Below are 16,667 nucleotides of genomic sequence, written 5' to 3' on the forward strand. Positions count from 1 at the left end.
TTTTAACATTTTCATCAGAAATCTGACAAAGACAATTTATTCACAAACATTAAAATCACTATGACGACCTTCAGTGAAGGAAAATTATTCAGTTTCAATAAATTCAGAACAAGAACTTATATCAAACACCATTCACCCATTCATTCATTCATCCATTACTCAGTAAGTTCTTAGTCTTGAATCAGGTCAGAGTTTCTGTCAGACTCAAAGCAGCAGCTCCAATATGAGGGCCAAGAAGGTTCTGGAGGTTCTGGTGGGTCTACTGGTGTCCAGCAGAACCTGCCGGGTTCAGGGGAGTCACCAGCAGATCCTGACTCAGGTCCAAACCTCGACCCTCTTTAGCCTGAAAACACAGGAAGCACAATGAGAGGTCAGCGCCGTTCCGTCTGCCTCATCCTTGATCTGCTCGGATCGGCGCCGCTCCACTCACCGCTCGGTACTCGACAAACATTTCCTTGAAGGCCATGAAGTCGGTGAAGGTGAGCAGCATGTCAAAGATGTCGTCTGGGACTTCTTCTTTGTGTTCCCTGCAGATGACAGGAGAAAGCTTCAGTCTGCCACCTGGTGGCCAGGAAACAGAAGCACAGTTTGAGTTTCTGAGCTGCTGGACGGCATCTTTTCATGTCTAAACCAGAAATCACCATAAACACAGCAGCAGGTTAGAATCAAACATCTGTAAATATGAATGGAAACATGAAGAGGCTCCATGTTAGCTCTGACGGTTTGGCAGTTCTGAGCTTCCGTAGCTCACATCAGCAGCTGTGTGAAGCTGGCCATGTTGAAACCGGGGATCTTCTTCATCAGATATTCCTCCAGAGGTTTCTCCAGCAGCTCCACCTGCAGAGCAACGGCCAATCAGAGGCACGATGCTGCCAGTGCCGGCCAATCAGAGGCACGATGCTGCCACTCACGTATTCGTTGAAGATCAGAGTGTAGCTCAGCTTGTTCTCATCAGACTCCTCAAACTCCAGGTAGTGCCGGTCCAAGAAGGTGCGCTGGACCAGCTGGAAGTCATCTTCTGCAAACAAAAACAAAAACCAGTGGCTCTAACTGGGATCGCTGGGTACACTGGTTGCATCTGCACATTGAACTCCGAGTTACCCATGATGATCTCCAGGATGCAGCCAATCAACGTGTCGAAAGCCGCCTCTGCTGCTGAGGAGCTGCATGGAGGACAGAAATCCAGGTTCACAGACAGGAAGTGATGTCACTACACATCGTCACCAGTCTGACCGGAACCATGATTCTGGTGGGTTCTGGTGTCAACAGCGACCATATATGGACCATGTTCAGTTTTAGTAGACTGAAAATGTTATAATCTATGAATGATGGATGGATGAAGAGGAATCATTAAATAAACACATATGAATCAGTTCTAGCGTCTCATTTAGGCTCTGAATGAATCGGAACCATTTGGACCGAAGCGAACAAAGCGACTGGTTTTATTTACAGACCGAACTCCGCTGGTTCTGTTCGGGAAATCAGCTGACCCACCATGACGCAGCGAAGAGTTCCTCCTCCATACGAACCGGTCCAGTCTCAGCTGGGCGGCAACAGAGAACAGTTCAGTTACCAGTTCACGTTAAGAGATCCGATTACACCGATAAAGCTCAGTCTAAACATGGCACTAATGTTCCGGTTCCGATTAATTAATTCTTTATAAGACTTTAGTTTACTTACTTCCTGAACAAACCTGTTTGTGCGAGCCGTTTGGTGATCAACAAAGAAACCTCGTTGTCAAGGAAACGGCGGTATTATGTGGGTCTCTAAATACCTTCCGGCAGAACAAGATCCGGTGGCCGTTTGGTTCCCAAGTAGAGATGAAGATGGAAACACGTTCAGTCTGCCGCTTTCTTTTAATAAATGGTGTTTATTAATAAAATAGGGAATCATATAAAAGTTGAAGTGTTGATGGCTTACATTGGGAACAAAGACATAAGAACCAACTCTAGGTCTTTTGTGAAATTGTGCCCCCCTGTGTCGGGAGCGTGAACTGCAGCCAGAGAGGATCCGTTCATTTAATTTGATCGATTTCTCGGTAAAACAACTCATATAATCATGTCAAGGTTGTAACCTTCAGTTTAATTGGCAGCTAACAAAATTATAAAATAAATGAATAAACAAAGTCTTCTTACATCGTTTTGTTTTTTAATCGCAAAGAGAATCGGTCTATTTCCAGCTTTTGCCACTTAAGCCTCACAAATGCGCGCTGCCGAAACGGAGGGAACAGATTTTCTTACAAGACCTGGTCCCAGGCTGCTGGAGGTCCAACATGTGCTGGTCCAACACTGGGTCCGATCAGCTCACCTGGTCCTGGTTCCGGTCCACTGGGTCCGCTGCTGTGATGCAGCATAAAATTGATGTCATTTTTCTGATAGAAATATGGTTGAATGACAATAAAGAACCAACCGTACTAAGTGAATCAGTGCCTTCTAACTACAATTTTTTTAAGTGAGAATAGAAAACATAAAAAGGAGGAAGCGTGGCTTCAGTATTTAAGAATACCATAAATTGAAGTAAAATCTCTTTGGGTCATTTCACGTCTTTTGAGTATCTCGGTATTGAGGTTAAAGGCCACAAACGAACTTTGATACTAAGTTTATACAAAACTCCAACATACGAGGAAAATTTCTTTACTGACTTGAATGAGCTTCTATCTCTCATATGCATTGATTATGATTGTTTAAAGTGAAGGTTGTGTCTGGTAGGAAGAAATCTCCATAAAGAAATGCACAAGCAGTTCAATCTGCAAGACAACTCTGCCGTAGAGCCGAACAGAGATGGCGTAAAACTCAACTGCACGTTATGAAATCTATAAAGAAAGACGACGTAACTATCACTCAACACTAAAACATGCAAGAGAGGCTTTCTTTGCAGATGTCATAAACAAAAACATTAACAACGCTCGAGCTTTATTTGCTACTGTTGACAGGCTCACAAACCCTCCTATGACGTTACCACATGAACTCTAATCTAATGCCTGCAACAAGTTTTCAACTTCTTTTCAGAGAAAATTACAAAAATTTGTTTTGTGTGGGCACAGCATAGATACTGTGCTATGCTATGCTGTGTCTATGCTGTGCGGAGACCAAAACAAATACAGGAAAAATGACCCAATTTCAACTACTTAATTATAAAACTCTAGAAGAAATGATAAGTCAGTGAAGCTCCAGTTCCGACCCTCACATTTCTTTAAGAAAGTCCTGCCTGTCATTAATGATCTGATCCAAATAGTAACTCATCGCTCTCTTCATGTGTTTTCCCTTTGGAAACAGCAGCTATCAAACCACTGATAAAACCACTACTGCATAACTACAGGCCAACCTTTGACCTCTGACCTCCCATTCATCAGCAAAGTTACTGAAAAAGCTTCAACAGTTAAATAACTTCCTAACAATAACCAGTCGCTTTGACTGCTTCCAGTCTGGTTTCCATGGTTACCACAGCATGGAGACTGGCCTAGTCAAAGTGTTCAATGACATCTATATAAATACAGACTGTGGGAGAACCACAGTGCTGGTTCTGGTTCTGTTGGACTTCAGTGTTGATCAGGACATTTTACTGAATCGACTGGAGACTTGGGTCGGACTCTCCGGTTCAGAACTCAACTGGTTTGAATCTTGCATAAAGAACAGGGATTACTTTGTTTCAATCGGAAACTTCTCATCAGAGAGGTCAAAGGTCACCTGTGGGGAACCCCAAGTTCAATCCTAGGACCCTCCTATTCAATATCTATATGCTCCCACTGGCTCAGGTCATAACAGGAAATAAGATCAGCTACCATAACTATGATGTACAGCTCTATATTATGATGTCACCAGGTGACCTTTGACCCCATCCAGTCACTGAACAGATGCTTAGAACAGATAAATGTGAGGATGAGACAAAACTTTCTCCAGCTGAACAGAAACAAAACCGAAGTTATCTTTGGACCTAAAGAGGAGCGAACTAGAGTTACAGATCCAGAGCAGGGGTGGGCAACTCCAGGTCTGGAGGGCCGGTCTCCTGTAACTTTTATAGATCTAGAGCTATAGATCTAAAGTTACAGATCTAGAGTTAAGGTTCAAGGTTTTAGATCTAGAGTTATAGATCTAGAGTCAATGCACAGTTTCAGTTATTACAACTAAAACCAGCGATCAGCCCGAAACCTGGGAGCAGTGATGACGTCTGACTTCTGACCTGAACCTTCAGAGCCACATTAAGACAGTCACAAAGTCGGCCTTCTACCACCTGAAGAATCTCCAGGATCAGACGACTGATGTCTCAGATCAGAGAAACTCATCCAGGCGTTTATCTTCAGCCGCATTGATTCCTGCAGCAGCGTCTTCACAGGTCTGTCCAACAAATCAGCTGCAGCTGATCCAGAAGCTGCTGTTCTGACTAGAACCAGGAAGATGGAGCACATAACACCAGATCTACAGTCCTACACCTGTAGCTCAGAGAACAGACTGTAAAATACTGTTAGTTTATAAATCACTGAATGATTTAGCACCACATTAAAGATCTACAGTTGTATCAACCTTCCAGACGCCTCAGATCTTCTGGTTCTGCTCTGCATCTCCAGAACCAGAACCAAACGAGCAGAAGAAGCATTCAGCGTCTATGTTTAACCCGCAATTAGTCAAGACTTTTATTTTTGTGGGTCCACTTCCTGTGTTGCCCCAAACTCTGCCAGCTTATTTAAAGCCTCCAGCGTGCAGTTTGAACTTCATCACCTGTTCCACTGTGGTTGTGTCTTGCTGCTGGTGTCTCCCTGGAAAATTCATCCAAATCTTTGCATCTGCTGATTTAATCCCTTGAATTGTTGGTGTTGGTTACCTGGACCGTCACCGGGACTACCACAGCTGACTGTGGTTTAGTACGCCCCACTCTCTTTCAGAAGGTCGGGTTCCCCCCGTTGGATCAGATCCCTATCTGGATCTGAAGATGGTGAACTAGAAGAACAAAGAACTTTGTGATTTTGGAATTAATTTATTCTAAGTCAATTTGTCTCTCATTGTGCATTTGTAATTGTCTGTTTTTATTAAAATCACCAATGTATACACCAAAACTCAAACCACTGCTTCCTGTCTTCATTCACACCTCAGGCTCCCTAAAAGGACTCTCTTCTGATGCTGCTTTTGTAGCCGCAGTTAGCTGCATCATCCATAACTGTTACATTTGCACCACAAATTTGGAACAAACTTCCAGAAAACTGTAAAACAGCTGAAACACTGACTTCCTTTAAGTCCAGACTAAAACCCACCTGCTTAGAGTTTATTTGAAACGTGATCAATTTAATGATGGCATCGACTTAATGTCACGTTTTAATTGTTGATTCTATGTTGCATGACTGTTTGTTTGATGTAAAGCACTTTGAAATGCCTTGCTGATGAAATGTGCTATACAAATAAAATTTGATTGGCTGATAAAAGGAGCCCAGACTCAGATCTGAGCAGAACCTGGGGGTTCTGTTTTGGCCCGGATTTCTGCCTTGAACTCGTTGCATCTCCTGAGGATCTGAGTTTTGCTGAAGCTGGAAAACCAGAGTCAGACAGACAGAGATCACATAAACATACATTTATTACAAATATCACAAATCATGAAACGATTTCTTAATAAATCACATCTTTGGGAACTCCGGATCATAATTCCTTTATAAACGTTTTAAATACAAGTCACAAATTAATCTTTACAATCCTGAACTTGGTTTCCAACCAGTCAGATTCTTCTTCTGCTCCACGCTAAGGTGCCGACTCGTCGTCTTCTCCCAGGGTTTCCATCAACTCTTCTGCATCTGCAGGATTTGTTTGAGGATTCACTGTTCAATTTCAAAACCTACTGAAGCGCTTTGTTTGGTTGTACAAACAACTTTTCCTGAAACACATTCTGCCATCCAAAAGTACATGAACCCGTTTGTGAAAGCCAGCTCAGTAAACCCAGAGACGACTCGGGGAGGAGGCCGTGTCCCTCGGCTTGGAGGAAACAAGGTGACTTGATGAAGCATCTTGACATGTTTCAGTTCCTATTAGTTGCTTCAGTTGAATCCGTTTCCAGATCCGATCTGATGAAACCCTGAAAGCTTCATGGAAACATTTCCAGCAGCTGAATCCATAAAGCAACAGCAGAAACGATTTCTGGAGAGAACCGAAACCCTGACGCTCAGACCAGCCAGCGGCGGCGCTGTTCTACAGAGGAGGGTTGAATGTGGGCAAAATCCCAGAAGCTTGAGGAGTTCTCAGAGTTTCCTTTCCTAGCTGCAGGACAAACTGAATTTGGAATATAAATGATAATCTTAAAATTCATCAGCGGCAGAATGTGGCATAAAGCCAAACAAAGAGTTTTTGGGCCGTTCATAAAGACAGAAGCTGTGTAGGAAATATTAAATGCTACCTTTAGAGAACTATAATTAGCATATTGATGGAATCAACGTGTCTGTACCTCAGATTTAATACTGCAGCCTGCAGACGGCTTAAACACAAGCAGACGCCGTGCAGGCCGACTGCAGCGTCTGCAGCTGCAGGAGGGATCCTCAGGTCTCTGAGGACTGCCTCAACAAGGCTCTGGTTCTGTCAGGATCCGCTCCGGATCAGAACACCAAGAGGAGACTCCTCCCCTCCTCTTCCTCAGGGAAACACGGCGCCATCTTCATCAGGACGGAGGAAGAGGAGCAGGAGGAGGAAGAGCATAAAGTTGGTCAGGAGACGTGAGCGATGAGTCTGACTCGGGTCTGGATCTCCTGGCGGCACAGCGGACACGTCTCCAGCTGTAAGGCACAGTCCATGCACATCCCACTGCCGGGAGGGGGAGAGCGTCAGTGATGCAGCCGCTGCGTCCGCAGCAGCCGCTGCCGGCCTCAGGTCTGCAGTCTTACCCGTGTCCACAGGGCCGCAGCTCCGTGTCCGCCATGACGTCGCAGCACAGCGTGCAGCAGTTGTCCCTGATGCTGACCTGCTTCAGTAAGGCCAGACGCCGATGTCTGGGGAACAAAATGACCGATCATCACCGTTTCCATGACAACAGGATGAACAGACGGACGCAAGCATTATTAGTCAACCAGGAACACAGAGCGGCTCAAGCCGCAGCGGCCACAGGATGGGGGTCAGAGGTCACTCCCTGGTGCAGCAGGGCTCACCTTGGCAGGATGATCTTCTCGGTGGGCTTGAGAGAGGCGAAGTCGTTGAAGGTGCTGAACTTGACAGAAGGCGGATGGCGGAACGGCTTGGCCCCGAAGTTAAACTCACACTGCTGGTAGGACATGAAGCTGGCGGCGGCGAAGAAACCCGACCTGCAGGAGAACCACAGGAAATGAGTCGGACCAGAGGAACCAGCACCGACTAACTGGTTCATCCCACCGCTGGACCCTCAGCACAAAGGAAACATTAACAACCTAAAAGCATGAAGATAAATACGACCGAACAGAAAAATGAATCATTCCAAGACGTTTAGAGCAGCAGATCCACTTCAGAATTTACTAGTTGATCTGTGATCAACAGATTGATTAGTTATGCCTCACAGGATGATTATGTTTCTGTAAATGAGTCTGATTACTTAAATATAAGTGAGCACTCCAAACCTGAGAGAAGGCTTCATTACAGTACATTTTAATCAGAAATGTTTAATGGTCTCTGTTGATGTTTTTGCTCAAAGCATTACTTCCTGTGTGCGATGAGGGAAGCAGCGCTGAAACTTACGTGGCTGAGGAGAAGACTTGTTTCTCTGGCGGCAGCTGGTGTCCATTAAGATAGAAGATCATCTGCTTTTTGTTCAGATCTAACAGGAAGCCGATGGCGTCTCCTGCAGCAGACAATTCACAAAACGATTTCACTGTTTTCACTCAAAGCGAGCCCAGTTAGCGGCCGAGTGCTGAGATCAACCCAGCCATCAGCTGGTATGTTCTTTGGTTGGTGACAATCAGACAGTTGAGGAAACGCTAAACGTGAGGCTCACCCTCCTTCCAGCAGGGATGAGAATGAGGTTTACTGCGAGCGTTGTACCAGATGAGCTGCCTGCAGCCATCATAAGCACATGAATATTCATCGTCTCCGATGCCGTAGCCTTCCTGTGGGAGCAAAGCGCCGTTAAACAGAGCAACGCAGGCCGAGGCGCAGCACAGATCTGCTACCTACATGGTTGAGGAACTTGCTGTCTTTGGTGGCCCATCCGATCTGCATCACCCCCGATGTGACGACGGTCACCTCATAGTACCAAACGCCCGAATCCACGCAGAACGTACAGCGCACGCTCTCAAAGGACGAGGCGTCGCACCGCGCCTGAAAAACGTCACGACACAGGAAAACCTTCAGCTGATGACCAACCTCTGCAGACCAGAGGCCTCAATCTGCATAAACGCCTCAGTAGCAGCTTCACAATGCTCGGCTAGCGAGCCGAAACCGCTGAGACAGACCTGCAGCCTGAGAGACCTGCTGCTGACACGCTTGATTCACAATCCACCCAACATCAGCATGTGCAAAATATGCAACACTGCAGCCAATCAGCTGCCGTTTCACATCAGTACTGCTGGGATCCAACCTCACACAGGCCCTGACCTCAGCTGACCTTTGGTGGCAGTAAGACTTTCTCTGTCCTTCATGTCCTCAGCTACCCGAGATCAGCCAGAGGTTAACTAGAGGTCAGCATCCAGAAATCCCGTCTCCACTCTAATGAACCCAGACTGACCTCCAATCCAGTCGGGGAAATCTTGAGGTACTCGCTGACGTCGTTGCTGTTCAGCATGGCGTTGATGCTGCTCAGGTTCACCTTCTCATAGGTGAACTGACGGCCATCCTTCAGGACTGAACACAGGAGAAACACGTCACTCCGCAGAGTCTACTTTAGAGTCTAGTTTCTGATCCCGGTCCGGTCCGGTCCGCGCCACAGTTTTACTCACACAGGTTGTCCAGGCTCCACTGTGAGCAGAAGCCGACCTGCCTCTTCAGGTAGTCCTGGTGGTCTGCCCACGACTCCAGGACAGCGAGTCGATCGCTGATGGACGACTCTGACACAGTCAGCTTGTTCTCACCTGAAACAAGATGATGAAACTAATTTAATAAAAACCAAAAAACTTCTTATTCCAGCAAATGTTTTCACCGTAAAACAAACACATTTTTCTGAATGAATTAAATGACGACGTTTTTAAAGTTCAGTTTGGTCAACGAGACGTCATAAAAACATTAAATCAAAGTTTGAGCCAAACGGAGCAAAAGGTTCTGACCATATATGGAAAATGACGCTGCTGGACGAGAAACGCTGCGATGGGCAGCGAGGTCCAGGGAGGATTTTCTTATCTTGTTGCTTTATTCTTGAAAATGTCTCAACGTGTTGTGAAGGAACATTAAAGAACAGGGAATGTTTTTTAATGTTCATGAACAATAAGGAAAGTACTGAACCCGGAGTGTGGATGAAAACTGCAGCACAGCATCACCTCAGCTCATTCTAGGCTGAAAACAAACATGGACGCCTGGAGAAAACCAGACGACTGAACAGACGTGTTATCAACTAGGGCTGTTGTAAACGAATATTTTAGTAATCGAGTAATCTATCGATTATTCTTACACGATTAATTCAGTAACCGGATAAATACATTTAGAAAATGAAATATTGGTAAATCTAACATAACAGCAGCGTTACTATCAGATATCAATATCAGTCAAATTTTTGACATTTGAGCTTCCCTAACAGTTACTTTTCTGTAGTTTAGAAACTAACCTGTAACAATAACAGCTCACTTTTTAAGTTAACCTGAAGAAAAGTTACACAAAGATCTGAAATTATATCCAATGTAATAATAAAGAGCCAGGCTCACAGATACGCTGATAAAAATGATCCAGCTTTTAGTTTCTGTTCATCTTCAGTGAGTTTAACAGATGAACTCTCACCTTGGCCTAAACCTGCCAAGCTTTGGGTTTGACAATACGGGAAATGTCTCCTGGATTGGGGGGATGGGGTTGGAGGGCAGGCGAAGTAAGACCGGGGGAGCAAAACGGGATATTTACGGCTCCTCCGTTCGTCACTCAGAAACTCATCTACCAGCCATGTGAAATTTATTGCGCGGTTCGTCCTAAAGCTGCTCTTACACGGTCAGCATCAGCCGCCCGCCGTGTTCAGTCTCTACCTGTAGAAATCCTCCTCAGCTTCTTCCCGCCGTTCGCTTCCAGCTCCGGAGCAGAAAGGCTGCCGGACTCCCGGCGTCGCTCCGGTCATCTTAAGGATGTTTATTGGTTCCCCGAAAACGATGAAAACCCGGAATTATCATTAATCAATAAAATCCCCGCGGGCCGAACTTGAAGATTGGACGTTATGATGCTAACACTTAGCTTTCGTCAACAACTCAGAGGCGGAAGTCAGAGCTCTGCGCAACGCAAATAATGTTCCGGCCGGAACACGGCGCGCTAAATGATAAAACATAAATTAAGGAAGCTTCGAGGCAGGAAAATTTTAATCTAGGAATTTTAATAATCGAGGTACTCGAATCATCCGAGGAATCATTTCAGCCCTACTATCAAGATTAAAATCCTCTGCATGAACTGCTTCTCTGCTGGATCAGATCGGGGATGAGTCGGCTCCACCTACTGGTCTGGGAGAACTTCTCCAGGGCGATGAGAGCGAACAGCATGACAGTCGGGTGGGAGTCGGCGCTCTGCATGGAGACACAACCAGTCAGCAACGTTCCCCTCAAACATTCAACAGTCTGACCATATTCACTTATTATTGGATGGAGTGATGTCCCAACTGGTCCTGCTTGATTACCCAGCATGCAGTGGGACTAACCATGCATGACCTCTGACCCAGAAACAGAGCGCTCACCAGGCTCTCCAGAAGGTACTCCAGGGTTCCAGGACTCAACAACCCAATGCTGGCTGGTCCTGGAGGAGGAAAGCAGCTGGGTAACTGGAGTAATAATGAAGCGTTACCAACAGCATATAAGGTCAAAGTTCAGCAGCGCTCAAACTCCCCTGGGTGCAGGAAGCCGGGCTATCTGACCGTACCTGCTAGCTTCTCAGCCAGGCAGCCCAGGACGGCTGTGGTGTTTCTGTGCTTAGCCGGGTTCAGAGCGTCCTGCTGGGCCACCGTAGCGCTCAGACTCAACATGTCCGACAGTTTCTGCAGAGCGTCCTGGAAGGAAAACAGCCGTTGATCTACAAACGTCACATGACGCCAAATAACACCTCACAGCAACACAAAACGGCACAAAACATACACAGATTGTCACATAACGCCACAAAAGACCACACAGTGCCACATAATGCCACAAGTTTTGTGGCGCAACATAACAGCACCACTCAGATGATCATGACTCAAACGTTTCAGCAGCAGTGACTCATTCTCCAACACAGCTCATGTACTTAAACAGTAAATGAAACAGAAAGTCAAAGGCAGGTTGGAAAATGAAGACAGGCATCTTCCTGATTATTGTTGATGCCTGGAACAGCCTGGGATGCAGATTACTCCAGATTCCACACCTTGGTTGGAAGAGGACACTCATCCAGGAGGAGGGTGATGACTGCAGGACCGAGCGGATCGTCCAATGGGATCACTCGAATCAGAGACTGGACCACCTCCAGCCAACCGTCGTCTGGGAGAAAACAGTCAGCAGTGAAATCATTAATAAAGAAGGGAATAAACTGCATAATAACCAGATTTTAACTCAAAACCTCTTTAAATGTGTTCATGAACACAGCTGGTCAAGACACCAACAATAAAAAGTTCCAGTTTATTAAATTAACATGTTCTAATTTCTCATCTGCTGCTTTAGTTTCCCATGAAATTTCATGAGTAATTTGTCCTTGTTCTTGATTACAATGAACATAATAGATCCTGAAAACAGGCATTTCCTCTTCATTAAGGCATAAATTACTTCCCACCTCATTTGCGATGGGGGTTAGGGTGCAGGCCACACACCAAAACAAACTTCATCCCGGTGGTTTTATTGTGTTACTGACTGCAGTGACGTTAGTTTCGAATTGGATATTGGATATTCCAATATCCGCCGAACAAGCGGCGTTTATCTCAAGGATGATCCGATTTATGAACGCTAATTTCGGCCAGCCGATCTCCTGCTCCCTCCTTAGCGCTTCACTCCTGTCAAACAAATGTTAATAAATGCCTTGTGACCAACTGATACCAAAAAGTGGTAATTCATGCCTTTACATGAGACACACAGCCCTCTATTAAAATGCCAAGTCATATTCAATATTTTAAATAATTACGCCCCACAACGTCTGACGCAGTGACGTTGGTTCCAAAGCTCTACTGGCCAATAGCAGAGGAGCTGGCATAGAAGGCAGCTCTCCTCATTAACATAACGATGCACACGGAAAAGTAAAAACGGGAGAGGAGGCCATGACAAAAGAACGAGGCCTTGTATAAGGAAAAGACTAAACAAAATATTTGCTTTTCGGCACCGGAGGAACACAGACCGGCACCATGGACAGAACCTCCAGCCGCACAGCTCCGAGGAAAACTCAGCAAATATAAGCCAACTACTAAATCCATTTGCATGTAGAGACAGAGATTAATGACATTAAAATGAGGTGGAACCCAACAGGAAGGGAGCTGCTGCTGAACGTTCATCCGTCTCCTCAGGTCGAGTCGACCCAAACTTCCACCCAACAAACGCTGTAGAGATTCCCACAGTTAAAGGAAAACTATCTCATAATCCTGCTGGATTACTGACATCTAATGCAGTTCACGCAGACATTAGACAGGGGAACAAATGAAAAGTCTGGATCAGGTCAGACAGAACGAGGAAGATTCTAGGCGAGGCAGCAGACATGTTTCAGTCCAGAGAGGATCTGCTGAGATCCAGGAACCAATCAAATACCTAAACCAGCTTTTATCTGAACAATATGATCAGGACCAAGTCAGCATCTGATGACGGCGTGTCACAGATCAGGATGGAAGCTCATGTGTTGCTGTAAGCGACTTACCGGTCTCCGCCATCTCATGCAGCGTGATCATGGAATAAGGAGGCTCCTGGTCACTGAAAGACACAAAACATGTCATCACAGGTGAACAACCTGCACTTCACCCGAATTAACTGCAGGAAATCTATCCAACTTTTAATAGAGGTAACCTCAGTGCCTGTAACTAATCACAATTGATCAAAAACTATATAATCGACTAAATCAGCAGCAATTTGAATTAAAACCCCCTTTTTGCTGCTAAATTATTGAATCAATGTCAACTTGAGCTCAGCAACAAAAATATCTGTAGTTTTTAATCTTCAGGTTCTTCATCATATTGGAGCAAAATTGGTTTTCTATCCGTTCATCTTTCCAGAGTTTCTCTGATCGTTCATGGATCTTTAGAAATCTGGACTGTGGACACTAACATTAGCATTAGCTGCTACATGCTAGCATTGAGATGCTATTTCATGCTAGCATAGCTTCTGACAGGCTTACTCCTTTTAGCACAATTTGAACAGAAGAGCAGTCTTTTCCATCGTCCAATCAGATCATTCAGAAGCAGCAATGAAGCAAGAGGAGTCGCTGCTGCGAGAGGATGTAGCTCGTCCGTCACATTTATGGTTCTGGCTCTGGGCTTTTGTATGTAAAAATAAAAGATTAATTGCGTTAAACATTTTAATATGTCTGTAATTTATAAATGGAAATGAACATGTTGAAATCCCACCCTAGGATATAATAGTAATGTGTGTTTTATGAACGGCTTTGGAGCTAAAAGCCTGACGGAGCATTAGCATAATAAGCCTAGGTTCCAGTGAACCAAACAGAAGACAGACAAGAGTCGGTGCTGCTGGATCGGACCCATAACGCTCTGCTCTGGTTAGGCGACGCTTTCTGCTGATGCTGACTGGAAACTGCTCAAACAGCCCACAGCTGAACTGGGCTGAACTGGTCCAACTCTGCTGGGAAAGGAGAACATCCAGCTGAGATAAAAAAAACATCAGAGGTGAAAGGCACAACGGGAGGTTAGATGCCTGAACAGCAGCGCTTAAAAAGTTCCAGAGGTATTAAAATGCAGCACCTTAACAGAAACTATGAACTGTGACCAACACCTGGTCACAGTTCAACCAGAACCTTCTAACCCATCTGGGGTCAGTGAGCCTCAGGAGGTCTGTTACCATGCGAGGAAAAGCAGGAAAACATTTCCCTCCCTGCTCTTCTTCAGCATCTCAGTTGCTAAGCAACAGATCAGAACCAGTACAGTCCCACTGCGAACACATTACGCCACCACAAACCAGGAAGCTCCTGCTAACGCCGCACTGCAGACCTGCAGGTTTAACACGGTGAGAGCTTCTGAGGCAGGAAATGAACCAAACAGTAAGAGAACCAAGATGGAGAATCACAGAACCACCTTAAGAGGGGAACCGCCCGACCTCAAGGGGGGAACCGACCTTCTTGACCTGCAGGTGCCTGGTTCCTTCCAGCTCACCTGATTGTACCCGCCTTCCTGTCTCCAGACTTACTTGTCCACCAGCGTCCTGATGACAGCCAGCGTATCCAGCACCAGCCCGTCCACGTTCTGCTTCTTCCGCCTGGGCTCGTGCGGGCCGCGGCCTCGGCGTGGTGGCCGAACCGGATCTCTGGGCCGGCTGCTTCTGTCAGCAGAGTCAGCTCCAACGGCGGCGCCGTGGTCGACCCGGCGGGCCTGACCTCGGGTGGATCTGGAGGCCGAGTCGTGGCGGTGGTCTTCTAGGTCGCTGTCCTCTCTGCACACACAGCTGTTGCCCATGGCACCGAGGCGGGCGGCGGCGAGAGTCTCCCGGGCCGGGGACGCCGAAGGGGAGAGGAGCAGCAGCAGCTGGGCAAGGCTCCTACAGGCACAGAAAGTGATCCAGGCAGCTACTATCATATCATTTGTAGAGCCGCAGTTTGGGGCTCCTCGTTTCAGTGGGCTGGGTCGGGTCAGCAGTGCCGCTCATTCTGTTGCCTAGAGGACATCGGTCGGGTTCAACAAGACATGGCCGATTAGACGGAACGCCAGGGGGCGGAGCCTGAAGCGACACGAGCTGTGGACATCACTGAGGGCACCAGGTTCAGGAGGACAGCTTCATCTGGATCTCTGAGCTGCAGAGATAAGAACCAATCAGAGCAGGAGAAACTCTAGACATTCATTTCATTGTAACAACAAGAAACATGAGAAACTACTGGCAAAAAGTGCAGCTGATCTTTAAAGCTCTGTATAGAAACTGCATCAGTTTGCTTTGTAAATATATTTGTTCTTCATATTATCAATGAGCTGAATCCTAATCCAATTCAAACCCTTTCAGAACATCCAGTTGAGTTGTTAGCATGAGAATGTCATACAGCAACTGTGTTTAGTCAGAGACTTCTCCTGATTCACTGCAAGACTGACTGCTACTGGAGCTCTTTCCTGCCCTCTGTCTTAAGATACTTGGAAGACATGAGTTATTAAACATCTAATTTCTCTTTGGGATGCAGAGAGTAGCTTTTAACTGAAACATTTTGAAAATTATAAAATAATACTTCTAAAAGTGCAACGAAAAATAGACTTATATTCAAGTTCTGTAAGGATCTTCTAGAACAGCGTTTCTCAAAGTGGGCGCTACTGCCCCCCGGGGGGCGTTCAGAGGACAGCAGGGGGCGCTGGCGGACATTTTTACAAAAGTGGAGCGCTGAAATTCCTTTGGGGGGCGTGTGGTCAAAGGTAAATTTTACTTCTTAAATGCACAACAATACCAGTTTAGACTTTAAGCAACTTGCTAAAAGTGCATTGTGTAACATTAAATCATGCAGCTCTCCTTCTATTTAGCTTTGTAGCTTTTGGTGCAGCTTCGTTCTCCTGCTACTGGTAGCTTCACTGCATCAGTTCAGCGTTAAACCAGCTCAGGGGCGCAACTACATATTATTCAGGTGGATGCTCCTGACCCCGACAAACGTCAGTCTGCTTTTCTCCATCGATATGCGCTGCCCGACCGCTCCATGCCTTAGGGGAAAAAAAAAAAAAAAAAAAGACGAAACGGGATAACCAGGATCAGAGAATCCGGCGGTGAATAGTGAAAAATCAATACGAGTGGCAAATCAGGTGAAACACATGATGATTAAGCGGCGCAGCAGGTGGTGAGTGAAGATTACTGACGGTTAATAAATGATAAAATAAATCTAGCAACTGGAAGAAACTAAAGTGGACATAGCAATAAACCAAGAGAGGATAATACTAATCAAATGAAACTAAATGGAAATGAATGAAGAACAAAATGCAAGAATAAACTAAGAAACTAAAGTAAATACAGAGGAATAAACTGGTATGGCAAGTCCTTTCGAGCAATAATTAATACAGAGACTGTATGGCAAGAATAAACAGACACTATTTCCAGATAAAAGGTAAAATAATATTGTTGAAGTGCCATGGGTTTGTTGAGACCACATCTAATACTGAGAATAAATATATCTTTAAATATATCTTACAGACCATAACAGTAAAGAACTTATCACTTATTTATGTTTTAATTAGATTTGATATATTTATTTCTTCAATATTATTTTTCTTGTCAGTGTTAATGTCATGAGGCTGATGACTCCATGACACTTTCAATTTGACTCATTAGGATTTGATTAAGAACCAGATTTGTTCTTTGTAATTTCTGTCCAGTAAAACTATTAATCTATAATCAATAGACAGGTCTATATAAAGATATAATCCACGTTTCTGTCTCATATTTCTGTGGCATTAAAAGGAACTTTTGTTTTTCCACTGAAAGCTCT

The 16,667-nt window shown here is 45.3% G+C and overlaps 2 protein-coding genes and 1 long non-coding RNA gene across 6 annotated transcripts in view; 1 reads left to right on the plus strand and 2 right to left on the minus strand.

Annotated features, from left to right (window-relative positions):
* Positions 1-16: 16 nt before the first annotated feature.
* Positions 17-1,946, minus strand: arl2bp (ADP-ribosylation factor-like 2 binding protein). 4 transcript variants are annotated; one of them, XM_007540303.2, is made up of 7 exons: positions 1,694-1,946; positions 1,495-1,543; positions 1,102-1,163; positions 912-1,018; positions 752-837; positions 431-527; positions 17-343 (listed from the first exon to the last, which is right to left on the minus strand). In XM_007540303.2, exons 2-7 carry the CDS (start codon positions 1,521-1,523, stop codon positions 260-262), a joined length of 465 nt encoding a protein of 154 aa, XP_007540365.1. In that variant the 5' UTR covers positions 1,524-1,543; positions 1,694-1,946; the 3' UTR covers positions 17-259. The 4 variants fall into 4 exon arrangements, with proteins under 4 accessions (XP_007540365.1, XP_007540364.1, XP_016520428.1 ...); XM_007540302.2 differs by having other exon boundaries at positions 1,681-1,943; XM_016664942.1 differs by having other exon boundaries at positions 1,455-1,543; positions 1,694-1,939.
* A 2,667-nt stretch (positions 1,947-4,613) lies between these two features.
* LOC107834146 (uncharacterized) lies at positions 4,614-6,376 on the plus strand. The gene is made up of 2 exons (XR_001659933.1): positions 4,614-4,717; positions 5,256-6,376. It is a non-coding gene; the product is annotated as an uncharacterized LOC107834146 (long non-coding RNA).
* rspry1 (ring finger and SPRY domain containing 1) overlaps positions 5,545-16,667 on the minus strand; it is a 12,508-nt gene continuing 1,385 nt past the window's right edge. The window contains exons 2-15 of the mRNA XM_007540305.1: positions 14,408-15,008; positions 12,909-12,961; positions 11,442-11,554; positions 10,968-11,094; positions 10,786-10,844; positions 10,552-10,618; positions 8,870-9,001; positions 8,659-8,774; positions 8,109-8,252; positions 7,930-8,041; positions 7,674-7,776; positions 7,115-7,267; positions 6,854-6,958; positions 5,545-6,773 (exon numbers count right to left, since the gene is read on the minus strand). Coding sequence (XP_007540367.1) covers positions 6,677-6,773; positions 6,854-6,958; positions 7,115-7,267; positions 7,674-7,776; positions 7,930-8,041; positions 8,109-8,252; positions 8,659-8,774; positions 8,870-9,001; positions 10,552-10,618; positions 10,786-10,844; positions 10,968-11,094; positions 11,442-11,554; positions 12,909-12,961; positions 14,408-14,793 — 1,767 coding nt within the window. The 5' untranslated portion in view covers positions 14,794-15,008 and the 3' untranslated portion in view covers positions 5,545-6,676. The remainder of the gene's footprint in view (positions 6,774-6,853; positions 6,959-7,114; positions 7,268-7,673; positions 7,777-7,929; positions 8,042-8,108; positions 8,253-8,658; positions 8,775-8,869; positions 9,002-10,551; positions 10,619-10,785; positions 10,845-10,967; positions 11,095-11,441; positions 11,555-12,908; positions 12,962-14,407; positions 15,009-16,667) is intronic.

The sequence above is a fragment of the Poecilia formosa genome, unplaced genomic scaffold (assembly GCF_000485575.1).
Source record: "Poecilia formosa unplaced genomic scaffold, Poecilia_formosa-5.1.2 Scaffold531, whole genome shotgun sequence".
In the NCBI taxonomy this organism is placed as follows: domain Eukaryota; kingdom Metazoa; phylum Chordata; class Actinopteri; order Cyprinodontiformes; family Poeciliidae; genus Poecilia; species Poecilia formosa.